General features: G+C 41.2%; 1 protein-coding gene across 3 annotated transcripts in view; it reads left to right on the top strand.

The window, feature by feature from the left end:
- The window catches only part of Kif16b (kinesin family member 16B), a 290,355-nt gene that overhangs the window by 140,989 nt on the left and 136,424 nt on the right, over nucleotides 1–12,942 (top strand). For all 3 annotated transcript variants that reach the window (XM_032904316.1, XM_032904314.1, XM_032904315.1), the window contains 2 exons: nucleotides 11,849–11,968; nucleotides 12,808–12,859. In XM_032904316.1, coding sequence (XP_032760207.1) covers nucleotides 11,849–11,968; nucleotides 12,808–12,859 — 172 coding nt within the window. The remainder of the gene's footprint in view (nucleotides 1–11,848; nucleotides 11,969–12,807; nucleotides 12,860–12,942) is intronic.

Genomic DNA, 12,942 nt, shown 5'->3' with positions numbered 1-12,942 from the left:
CATCTTAGAAACCCTACATTTCATGCCTATATCCATTGGTGTTTTGAAGCAATATTTAGTATTGTCTCTTCAGTGCCAGGTTGCCTGTGCCAGCTTCTCATTTTGTTCTTAAGTCTGTACTTGCAGAAGCAGCAGCGAGTGCGGCTCCCAGGCAGTTGTGCCAGCTGACACACTGAGCGAGCATTCGGTCACCTGTCCTCTGTCATCCTGCCATCCTGCCCCTGCTTCCTGATCACTAACCTTGTTTCTCTTCAGTTGCTTCCACTGCTGTAGCTAAAAGAAAAAATCATTTTGAATTATTAACATAGGACAAACCTTTGCAAAATCATGTACTTATTTTAAGTCATTCATAAACTGAATATAACTGGTAGCCAAAATAAAAACGAAGAGACGCATACTCTAGCATGAAATCCGAACACTTTGACTACCCAGTGTTTATTTCCGGTTACTATCTGGAAGGGAACCATAATTCTGATTTCTATATGGCAAGACTATTTTGGTTGTTTTTGAAAGCTTTGTTAAAGTGAAAACATTTTCCTTCTCTGTATGCTTTATTAGAATCCTACTTGTGATTTCTATGGCTAGTCTTCCTCATTACTGTACCGTGTATCTTGGTTTATCCAAGCAATTGGCTCTAAGACTGATAACATCAAACCCTGAGGATGCTCAGTCCTTTGATAAAGATGCCCGCCATGCGTGCTGCTCTTCTTCTGTTTTCTATATCTCCCAAACGGCTGCCATTGGCACAACCCTTCTGTGTGGATTGATTGTTACTCAATAAATTCTGACATTGTGGGAAGACACAGACTCTCCCAACTCTCCCTCTCTCTCTCTTTCTTCTTTGTGACAGTATCTCACCATATAGTTCAGGCTGGCCTCAAACTTACAAAGATCTGCCTACCTGCCTCTGCCTCCCAAGTGTGGGCTGCTCTTCTGTAGGGTATATTTAGAACGGAAGCCGCCATGTTCAGCACGGTCACTGAAAGGCTTCACTGCACAGTATGAAGACAAGCCTTGTGATAAGCACTCCCAGCTAAGGAGCTGCTGGGAGACACAGGGGTCTCTAGAAAGGCACAACTTGTGTCACTTTTTTTTTTTTTAAAGAAAATGAGAAATGGGTGTAGTGCTTCGTCTTCAGCAAATTCAGCGTTTTTGAACTTTTTTTCCTCCAAATGCCTTTTTGCTTTGTAGTTGAATGAACAGATACGGAAGAAATGGCTATGGAGGGCCAACCATGTATTATTTCATTAAACAAACTCCAGAAATTTAGTATTGTCTTATTAGTAAATTTAGTATTTACTTATTGTAATATTCTCATGTATATCTGGGTAGTGTACGGGGGCTGACTGGGTTTTGCTTTGAGCCCATCTTTCCGTGGACTCTTGTATATACAGTTGCTGCAGTTGGCAAGCTTGGTACCAAAACCCATGGAGAAGCTGCAGTTGCTCTCTGCAGCCCCTTTTACTCACGTTGCAGCTGAGCAACTCTGTAACAAAAGGTTGCCAGAGATAGCACATCCCTGAAGGAGCATGATCACATGTTCTAGTAAAACATCGTTTAGATTTCAGTTTCATATATTTGACAAGTCATGAAATATATACTTTGGGTTTCCTTTCAGCCATCTGGTAACATAAGAATTGCACTCAGCACTTGAGCCTCATCTAATCTGTGATTATAGTTGGCCGTCTCCTCTGCCATACAGCTATGAGGTGGAAATGCTGAATCACACGGTATAGATATCATTTAACTTGATGATACTACCAATCAGCTTTCCCACAATGACATGATAGCCAGTTTATCAAACCTTAGAAACAAATGTTTCGTTTACATGATTGTCTGAGACAGAGTCTCATTTCAATAAATTGTGCAGCTAAATCTTGAACTCTGGACTCATATGATCCTCCTGCCTCAGCCTCCTGAGTGCTGTGAGTACACCACACCCAGCTTGTAAATAGGTTTTTCATGACTGGAGGTTTGAGTTTTGTGATGGCATAGAAATTGGCTTCCTTTTGAAGCAGGACTAGTTGTGTTTATGAGTGTTAGATATTAGGTAAGTGTCTTGCTTGCACTGTTCTATTAGCAAAAATAAATGCAGTGTGTGATGGGAACGCAGTCCAGGTAGACTGAGCTGCTTTCTTGCTGGTGCTCAGACCAGCAAACATAATTTATGTCTTGTCTTTCATTTCATATACCCTTGACACGTTCTATAATGTTAGTCACATGTGCCTTTCTTTTCAAAAGCTTTCAAACATGATTTCTTTTTTAAAATGGATCATGTTTCTTATTTTAATAAACTTCCAAGGTCTGTGCAGCCAGCACTCTAAATTATATTTGGGCTTTGGAACACCCTTTCCTGCATAATCTGAGTTTGCATGCCCTTTTGTTTCACTGCAGTTTATCTTACTGACAGTTTACTAATTATGTTTCCGAGTGTAGTGTATCACTTCCAGGAATACTTTGGGAAAATACAATTGACCATGAGTATATTTACGTGACCAAGATATGTTTTTTTTTTTTTTTTTTTATTCTCAGCTACTGAGGGCCTTCTGAAGTTGAGCTGAGCTGTAATGTAGGTGACATGAACTCTTAGAGTGATTGGACTTGGGTGACAGACAATCTGGAAGGTATTGGCATATCCCATTCATAGAGGACAGTGTGTTTGGTCAGTGCACAGGCTTGGCATTGGCTTTCTCTCTCCTGGCGGGGCTTGCCTTCACTTCCTTGTATTTAGTTTTTGCCTGAATGAAGACTCCCTTCTGTGTGGATGTGAGTTCCCGCCAGTCCTCCACTGCTCAGCTATTTGAACAGTTTGCTTCATGGGACTAACTGGGTTTTGGCATTCAAGTTAAATATTATATTGTTAGAGGAAAGGGGGTTATGCTCTGTCTTTTCCATTAAAAACTAAATTATTTTTATTTCTATGGAGAAGAAGCAAGGGGCCCATTCATTAGAGATGATCTTATGTACCAGTATAGGCATGGGCAAACCTTTTAGAAGGAGCCTGTAAGAAGCTGGAAGGATTCCTGGGGGAACCAGAGGACATGATCCTTTGAATAAAAGCTGGGAGGCAGAGATAAGCCTGGCATATACCATGGCTGAGAAACAAGAGCAGAACAGCTTTAGAAGACAAGAGTTTAAGGCCCTTGTCAGATTGAGGCTTTCTGGAATACAGCATTCCACTTAAAATAATCCTTGCGTTTAGCTGCCCCGCCATATGTGAAAGTCTGTGCTTTATAGAAAATACCCTTGTAGAGCTGTCTGTGTATCCTCCTGGATATTTTAGGCTCCCATTTAGGTCAAATATACTAAAGTACTTGTGATCATAAGATCCTGCTCCATTTAAAAAGTCTAGTTAAATATTAATGTGAGGAAATTTGCTCTTGCATATTTCCACACATAATTTCTTTAATTGGTATTATGTATTTTGCATAATTTAAATACCAGCATCTGGATGATTTGCTCAGCAAAGAGGACTGTTTCATCAAAAGAACCTATACGGTATCTTCTCTAGCTGCATGCCAACACTTAGGTCTTGTGCTTAAATGATGTCCCTGCAGTGGGGAGTATAATGGAAATGGAACTCCCCTGAGAGCTTCTGTTCAGTAAAAGGACACTAGTAACAATATTTACTGTAGAGAGGCCACAGCCAGCCCTGCCAGGACTGCAGTTAGATCTCTTAGTTCCACAGCGCAGACGAGAGCTGCACCGGCTGAGTCCATGTGTTCAGATGCTCCCCTGAACAGAGTACTATAGGGATTGTTTCAAAGTCATGAGAAAATAGTGCTTTCACATTCCCCCTTTGATTTCTCTGATATCATAGGTGATAATCTTGTCCCAGGTTTGAGTTGATGGGTACAGACACGTTAAGTCATTTTTTATTGTGTATTAGAATTTTAGCTAGATTCACTTCCCACGTCTGACTTATTCTAGCCATTTTCACTAGAGTGTTGAGGTCCATGCATACGCTTGCATGTCAGTGGACACAAATGCAATGCTATAAAAGGACAGTCTTGGCCCCTGCAGACTGCTCAACAGTTTGACGTTCATTGGCCCCATCCCGAGGTGGTAGCCACTATGGTAGGATGTTAGGAACCATATAGAGTGGAGAAGAATAGGCCAGAGATTGTATGTTGAACAGATTGAGTAAGATGAGGGCGTCGTTTCACTTTCAGTGACTGGAAGGGAGGCTGCTGTGGGGTTTTCATCTCGCTTTTTCAGACCTTGAGAAGATGGTTCTAACTTCTATACGTGAATTTACTGCATGGTAGTAAGAGAAGGAAAGAGGAAAGGAAGGAGGAAGAGGAGCAGGAGGGGAAGGGAATGGGAGGAGGAGGAGGAGGAGGAGGCGGAGGCGGAGGCAGAGGCGGCGGCACCTTCCATGTTTAGTCATGGCCCTGTCAGAGGTGGCTAAGACCAAGAGAGGGCTTGTGGAGACTGAAGGCTGTAGGTGATACAGCCGTGTCACACAGGCAAAGCAGAAACGATGGTCTGTTCTGTGATTTGAGCAGAGATGAAAGGATCTGTAGGTTGACTCTTAGTACTTTTTTTCTTTTGCTAAAGTGGGAACTTCTTACTCTGCCTTCCTACCTGAGCCTCCTCCCTGAAGCCTTATTCTGATGACAGAGGCTAATCTTACTACATTTCTAGTCTTAAATTCCCCTCCCTCCTTCATCCGATTATGATGCAAATGTTGTCTTCCTTGGATCCTTCACATGAGGTGCAGGCAGCTTGGCACATACATGACACATGCCAACAAATGTTCTAATTCATTGTGTTCTCTTTGGAAAGATGAAAACTGAAGTATGGCCCCTAAAGCATATGGCCAGGGCATTTCTTCCCCGCTTTCCTCATGGCTCCTACAGGTTTTGTATGCACCACATGTAGCTGAGGCAGCTGACAATTTGATTACTTCTTGATAATTTTTACAACCATTTCATTTCTGTTAGTGGGAAAAAGTACTCAAGAAATGATGGATTCTGGGTACTAGTCACGTTGGACTTACTTCCTGGATCTTAGGTCATTTTCTGTTGTGACAGTGGCTATTTAACATTTGTAGATTATAAAATATATAAATTATTAGCGAAACTTGCTAGTCAAAATGGCAACTTATATTTTTAATAAGAAGTATCTTACTGAGATGCCAGGTACATATTAGAAGGGACTTAAACATACACACACAAACACACAGACCCACCACACCTATAACACACACATACCACCAACACACCATCACCACACAATCTCCAGTCTTGAGAGTAACAAGGCAGCTCTTTTCTGTTGTTGAAGTGCAATAGCAGTACTGATGGTGGCGACTGGGATGAAGTGTAAACAGCTGATACTAAAAGTCCTGGTGAAAGGTCAGGAAGCTGGACTGCTGCCTTCCTTCAGCCCATGGAATTGGTTCTCCCAAGCAGAAGGAAGGAGCTCCATAGAGGACAATTAACGTAAGAGAGGGTGAAACCCAGAGTGTCTGAGGTTCCTCTGCAAGCTCTTCTCTCTTTTCTTGATGCCTCTAGTTAGAGAAAAATGGTTGTTAACAGTTCAGACCGCTCAGTCTTCTGACCAGAGGGGTCATAGATATGACACAACAGGAGTCTTGTGGTGACAATAGGGGATTCTCTAGTGAAGAAAGAAATAGGACAGCTATGTAAAAAGCAGTGGGGAGAAAGAATGACTATGAATCATAAAGTCTGCTAAAGACAAAACAACCCTTATCTAGATGAAAACATGTGTCAAGGCAAGAAGGGGGGAGCCTTATGGTTATTTCATTCCATGGAACAGGCTAATGAGAAGCAGGAACTCAACAAACAAAGCAAGATGATAATAAAAAGCAGGGGAGATGAAAAAGATTGTAGACTGAAGAATGATGTTGAGTTCTAAGACAACGACATCATTGTAGAACTAATAAATAAAATTAGAAACCTCAAGGAAAATAATAGATGCATTGAAAATCAAGTTACTAGAGTAAATGCTGGATAATGTGAGTGAACACAGATGAAATGATCTGGATATTAATATGGCTGGAAGCTAGAAGAGGGGGGCTGAGACAGTACAATGTTGGGCTGATTGCTGCTCCCCGAGTAGACAGTTAGTAGATGCCACAAAGGATGGAAAGTAAGACAGGGCAATTTTCAGAAAATGGAAAAACTGAGTGTGCAGATTGGGATAATGCATCGTGTTCCAGGAAAATAGAGAGACTCTTCAACTCAGGTCTGTCCTAATCACACTATTGAATTTCAAGGATCATTGGAAAGTCAACGTCTGCCGTGGACTAAAAGTCAACCTGTCTCAATAGTGTCAGTAGAGACTCAGTTCCTGGAAACAGTATTGTCCTGTCTTTAGTGTCTCAAGGGAAAGGAAGTGCAACCCACCTTGCTGCCACAAAGTGGCACTGCTGCTGGCATTCAGCTCTCAGGAAGGAGAAACACAGTTCCAAACGGGAGCTGATCTTTTTTTAAAAACATGGATGAAAAATATATGTACATAGTAGACCAGGGTCATTAGCCACTTATCTACTTGCTGTGGCAAACACTTTCCAGGGAAAGTTAAGGATAGGAGGGTTTATTTTGTCTCACACTTGGGGTGCGGGCGACATGGCAGGCAGTCATGGAGGAAAAGCCACAGTGACAGGAATGTTAGACAGCCAGTCACGTCGCACCCATAGGCAGGAAGCAGAGAGTAATGGATTCTGGGGCTCAGCTTGATTTCTTTGTATTTGTCCAAGATTCCAGTCCATGTGGTGATGGCTTCCACATTCAAGAATGGGTCATCCCCTGCAGTTAAACTTTTGATGCATTTCCATGGTAGGTCTAAATCTGCTCAACTTAACAGTAAAGATGAACCAACCCAACTGGTCCCATAATGTCTTTTCTCAACTTAGGATATTTTATCAAATATTTCTTAGAATAAAGATGCATTTTATCGAAAGACAACAAATACTTCAATTTCTTCTCCATCTGTTAGAGTAAATCATGTGCAGCTTTTCAAATTGGCGGATAACCTCTGCTACAGGCTTTTATTTTTATAGAAGTCTTACCGTCTGCTTGATTCTTTTTTTCCCTTCCCACCCATATTAGGCAGGTCCCCTCATGTTTCTATCTGCCCATGTTTATGCTCTGGGTTGCAGAAGATGGCTGTACTTTCTGTGAATCAGACTTATACAATGTCACTAGTTGGTAAAATATGTAAGACCAAAATCCTGGCGTCTGTTTTTCGTTGTTTTGGAGAAAAACAACCACTTGAAAATCATTCCATACCAAGTAACGGGCACCCCTGGGGGCTGAAGATGACCCTGGCATGGCTGCCTGCCCTTAGCAGACTCCATGTGAGCCAGGAGCTCAGGCTAAGTGTCTCCTCTGTCATTGGTTTAGACCCCTAGTTCAGGGTAACCTCCTATTAGTCTGACCTTACTCAGTTATTCGGGTTGGATTTTACAGGACTCAATGTGAGAAACTAAGGATAAAGACATGATTTAAAAAACTGAGCACTCTTCACTGTGATACTGCCACTCCTACAGTGTACAGTGTCTTTGTGCAGTTCTCTCAGAATTTAGGAAACCCTGCTTAGAACCTTCTGCCTTACTCCTGAAGTCTCCAGAATTTGTCTAAGGTGCGTCCATCTCATGTTCAACACTGAACATGTGGTGGTTTACATTCTACATATTTTACCTAGATAGATGTCAGGAGGTTGAGGCACCACATGTTGAGCTGATATTTTAGTTTTTTGTAAATGTAAGAAACACATTCTTTACAATGGCCTGATGCTGTTTCGGCACATCTGATTACTCTGAGGTTCCCTTTTCATGCATCTCCACTCAGCGGACTGAAAGCTTTTTCCCCTATATGCTATCTGAAACTCTCCATATTTTTCTTCTTTCTTTGAGGCCCAATGTGCCAGGAGTTATGGGAAGGAGCCAGCCCCACTATGTTAAGCATTCTGTCTTATCCAAGAGGTGTTTCATAAATTATGTATAACAGTAGATGCCACTCAATAAATATTTTATATGTGATAGATATTTTTGTCTGAAATTACTTTTTCACTTGAGCAATGATTTAAACCCTCATTTTCAGTTTTATGAGGTGACACTTTTATAATATCATGTAGTTGAATGCAGCCTGAATGTCATGGCGCTTTAGGGCAGCATTAATCAAAAATTCATCTGCCCCACTCTTAGTCCTGGAAATCTTTCCTGGGTGCAGGTTTTGTCCATGTCATGTGTGTGTGTGTGTGCATGTGTGTGTGTGCATGTGTGTGTGTGTGTGTGTGTGTGTGTGTGTGTGTGTGTGTGTGTGGTGGGAACAAGTAATACAAGTACTGCTTTTGACCTAACAGTTCCAAAGTTGTGAATTTCCAATGGCTTCCAAAGTCTATGAAACTTACTATAAAGAAGAAAAAAAGCAATTTCATTATTTTTTGTAAAGAACATTACAGTGAACTTGGATGTAATCCAAAATGATTTTTCTGGTTTAAGTCATAGCTGTTATGATTTTTTTCAAAGTCTCCTTTTCTCTTTTCTTTTCCTTTCTTTTCTTTTCTCCCCACCTCCCATATGATTCATATCCATGGCTTTTGTAAAGAGCTAACATAATATGTCTCCGGACTTAGGTCACTTGCCTCTTCCCTTTCCTGTCTATGGCAGAGCCAGCTTGTCCCCTTGGAGCTTTATTCCTTTGTACAGTACTATCACCTGGTTCAGAGACCAGACTTTGCAGTGGGGCATTATTTTATAGATGGAAGTTAGTAGTTAAATTCTCCTCCAAAATATATATCTTAAAAAAAAAATAATGTGTCTCTTTTCTGTTGAAATTCCATCATCAGAAGGAAAGGCATGGATCCTACCAACCTGAGAGGTAGAAATAGGGCTTGTTTTGTGCTCATTTCAACCATGGTTTGCAAGAGCCTTGGCATCATAAATCAAGGTTACTGAATCTCCCGACCTCAAGCCTGAGGTTCCCAGCCATGGAACGAGAGCTTGGCTGATAGGAGGAGTAATTGAGGAGCAATGGTATGCTTCATTTCTCTTTCTAGAATCTTAACTTACATGGTGACTGTTTCTCTGCGTATCTATTTAATGGTTGTTAAGTTAAATTACTTTCTTCCAAATGGTGATTTTTATGTGTCCTTTTTTAATTTAAATATCCATGTTTCTGGGTCCCTTCATTCTATTACCCTCTGTGTGACTTCAGGTCTCCAAGTGTGCATTTGAAATCTAAATGTCCACAGAAGGAAGTTCCTAGGGACTCCCCACTCTTCATACTCTGTCCCCGAGCTTACCAAGGACTCCTTTGAGTTCAGTATTTGAGTTTTGCTTTGACACTGCTTAAGAGGTTAGAATCTTCTGCTTAGAAATGCTAGGTAGTCTGTTGTTTGCTGGATTAAATGGCACCGTAGTACATAGATTCTTCCCTGAAAGAAACCGTAGCATGCTTAGGTGTCAGTTCTGAGATAGAGAAATGTGTCCTGATGGCAAGTGAGAGTTGGAGAGATATTCCGCAGGAGTCATCTCTGATGGGAAAACATGCACAGTAGCTAAGGTTTGCCACCCGGTACCATCATGTCTACAACATTGCCTCACACTTCCAGAGGATTTCATTCAAACTTAGTTCAGCTCAATTTCATTTGAAATGTTTACCCTAAATCTTTTGGAATCTGTCAGTTTCCCACCTTGAAATTCTCCAGAGCCTTCGATTTAGTTTTGGACCAGTTGTGCAAATATGGAGTAAAGATAAGAATCTGTTGGTTTCTGCGGGATTGTTCTGACTCTATATATGACACACTGCCCTAAATTATTATGTCTACCCCCTCAGTCCCTTGGAAAATGTGAGGTTCAGAGCTGCTTAAGAGGGAAACAAGTGGGCATGCGGAAGGCTGGGCCTTGCTGTTTAGTAGTGGGCTGGAGTGAGGGACTTTGAATGGAGACATGGAGGAAGTGATGGGCATGTTATATACCAAGGCTGTTGTGTATCCAGGGGACACATGCAAGGTCTGGGGGCATTTTTGGTTGCTACTACCTCACACAGATCTAAGCTATTACCCACATTTGAGAATAGCGACCAGGGACAATGTCTCATATGCACCAGTAGGTAAGGATGAGTTATAAGTGTCAGTAGCAGTAAGGTGCACAAACACTGCTTCTAGGAAAGAAATAGAAGAGCAATGGCAGGTAATGCTGTAGCCGCTAAAGTAGAAGTGCCATCAGCGATGAAGTCCTACAGTTGAGCTGGCCGGCAAGTTTGGGAACTACAGGAGGCAGTGGCAAGAGATTAGTGTAGGGTAGGAACAGATGAGGCCGAGCTGTACTTGTAAAGCATTATAAAGGCTTTAGCGTTTCAGCAACAGTAGAGGGCATTTAACATCTCTGAGCAGGATTTCCTGTTTTGACATCTCTCTGGCTACTGAAGTATGAATTCAAGTGATGACTTGGGCCGTTGTAGTGATCCAGATGAAAGGTAATGATGGCTTAGGGTTGGCCAAAATAGTTTTGAGTAGTGACCTAGGGTATATTTGGATGGTAGACTCAACACTATAGGTATGAAATTTAGAGAAAGAAAGGAGTGACGTATAGCCAAGGGATTTCATCTGAGTAATGAGTTATAAGGAAGATTGGTGTTTGCTGGGGTGGATAGTCTACAGGTTTGAGGACTCTTAATAATGTGTTAAGTTTGAGCTAACAATCTGTTATTTCTCTAAAGATACTGAGCTAGGCAGGTGTAAGTATACAAGTATGGAATTTAAGGAAGAGATATGTCCTATCAATTTTAATTGGAGAGTTCTCAGGATGTGAATGGCTGGTAAGTCAAGAGTCAGGGTGAGATTCATCATTCAGGGAGTGAGTGTGAGTAGAGTCCAAGATTGACAGCCTCCAGGAGGTGGTTTCAAGAGAGTGGCAGGGAGGAATTTGGAAGTACAGAGAGATTTGGCATAGAAGTATCTCTCTTGGGGGACATATGGAAGGTTCAGCTAAGCTAAGGGTGTTGTGCTTTGTGTAGTTACTTTTCTGTTGCTGGATAAAGCACCATGACTAAGACAGCTTGTAGAAGGAAGGGTTTATTTTTACTTATAATTCAGAGGCGTAAGAGTCCATCATGATGAGGAGATGTGACAGCATAGGGCCTCCATGATGACAGGAGAGCTCACCCCTTACATGGCAAATAGGAAGAAAAGAGCAAATTAGAAGGAATAGGAGTCTGGTCTCAATGACATACTTCCTCTAGCAAGGCTGTATTCCTCACACCTTCCAAAACAGAGCTACTAACTGGGGATCAAATGTTTAAATACTTAAGACTTTTTTTGGGGGGGGGCATTTTCCATTTAAACCACTCCTGTGGATGAAGTGGGAAAAACTGTTAGATGTGTGTGTAAGTATGCAGAGAGGTCTGAATCCCTTTGAAGATGATATACGGTGTTGAGGGTTTCTCTGATACAGAGCTGCAGAACTTAGTTGGGGAGCTGCCATCTCAAAAGCATGCTCAGTATATCCTGGTGACCAGAGAGAGGGATTGGCAATTAAAGAAACTTCTAGCTATTAAGAAAGTGCAGGTATGAAGAAGGGAGAAAAGATACTTTATAGAGGGTGATTGTAAAGTCCTTGCTAAAAAGATGAGCCTTGAGATTGACTTTGAAAAGGTTATATATATCAAACTAAGAGTTTAATTCATTTTATGTTGAACATTTTATATGCTCCAAGTTCACTTTGCCTACTGCCTGCCAGGTTTTAACATCTATTTTTCTTTCTGTTTTTTTTTTATATGAAGTAAAATATTACTTACTTCAAATATCTAAAGACACACCTAATATGAAGTTGTCTTTCCCCCAAATAATCTTTTTTTTTTCTCTCTCCTGATTTTAGGAGCAAACCCTAGCCCTTAGGAAAGAGGGCATTGGTGTGGTTCTGGACTCTGAGCTGCCTCACCTGATTGGCATTGATGATGACCTTCTGAGTACAGGAATCATCTTGTATCACTTGAAGGTAGAAACTGCTTAAGTAGAACATTCTAATTTTGTTTCCAAATTTCCCCTTAGACTGTAGCAAGGTTTATTATAATACTTTATGGCCATGAATACAACTATTAAAGAATATACAACAAATCCTTGAGCCTTGGGGGATTTTCTACAGTTCATTGGGATTCAGTGGTATTTGAAGTTCCTGTGTATATAGAGTTCTGAAGTTAAATGATGAGTCATCCATTTTGGTTTCTTTCCTGTAGAATCATAAAAAGGAAGATAAGGAAAAAAGGTAGGAAAACTGAGGAAGGAACAAGAGCCCAGAACTGGGACTTGCTGTGTGCATAGTTGCGGGTGCTGCCCGGTAATTATGTGATACCTTCCTCTTAAACTGTCAACCTTGGTTCTGAACAGTTCCCACTGTTTTAGAGATCAGAGTTCCTTATCAGTTATCAAAGGCTGCCTCTGTTACCTCAATTTTAATGGCTTTTCTCTGATCTAAGTCTCAGAATGACATTGTCTTACTGTCTTGAGTTTTGTGGCCTCTCATGTCATACATCTTTGGACACAATAAAGCCCTTGTCCACTGACTGATCGGAGTCATCCTTGAAATGGCTGCCCTGAGCTGACTGTAAGAGCTTTCACTTTTTGAGCACTTTGCTTTTGCATTGGTGCTGGTACTTAGCAGACCTCAAAGGATGTCACGTCAGTATTCAGTACCCTAAACTCACTGAGGCCATTGTGTACCTGAGACCTTGTTCATTCTGTTACCTGGCAGTGGAATGCATCAAGGTAGGATGAGACGTAGAGCAGCAGGATGTCCTGCTGCACTCACTAACGAATATTATTGAATTTACTTCTCAGGAAGGTCAGACTTATGTTGGCAGAGAAGATGCTTCAACAGAGCAAGATATTGGTAAGATTGTTTTTAAAAACCATAGATAATGAACAATCTCTTTTTCCTGATTGATGTTGATATAGTTAGAGAAAATGTTGAAG

This window comes from Rattus rattus, chromosome 5 (genome assembly GCF_011064425.1).
Source record: "Rattus rattus isolate New Zealand chromosome 5, Rrattus_CSIRO_v1, whole genome shotgun sequence".
NCBI lineage: Eukaryota > Metazoa > Chordata > Mammalia > Rodentia > Muridae > Rattus > Rattus rattus.
This window is presented reverse-complemented; position numbering and strand designations above follow the sequence as displayed.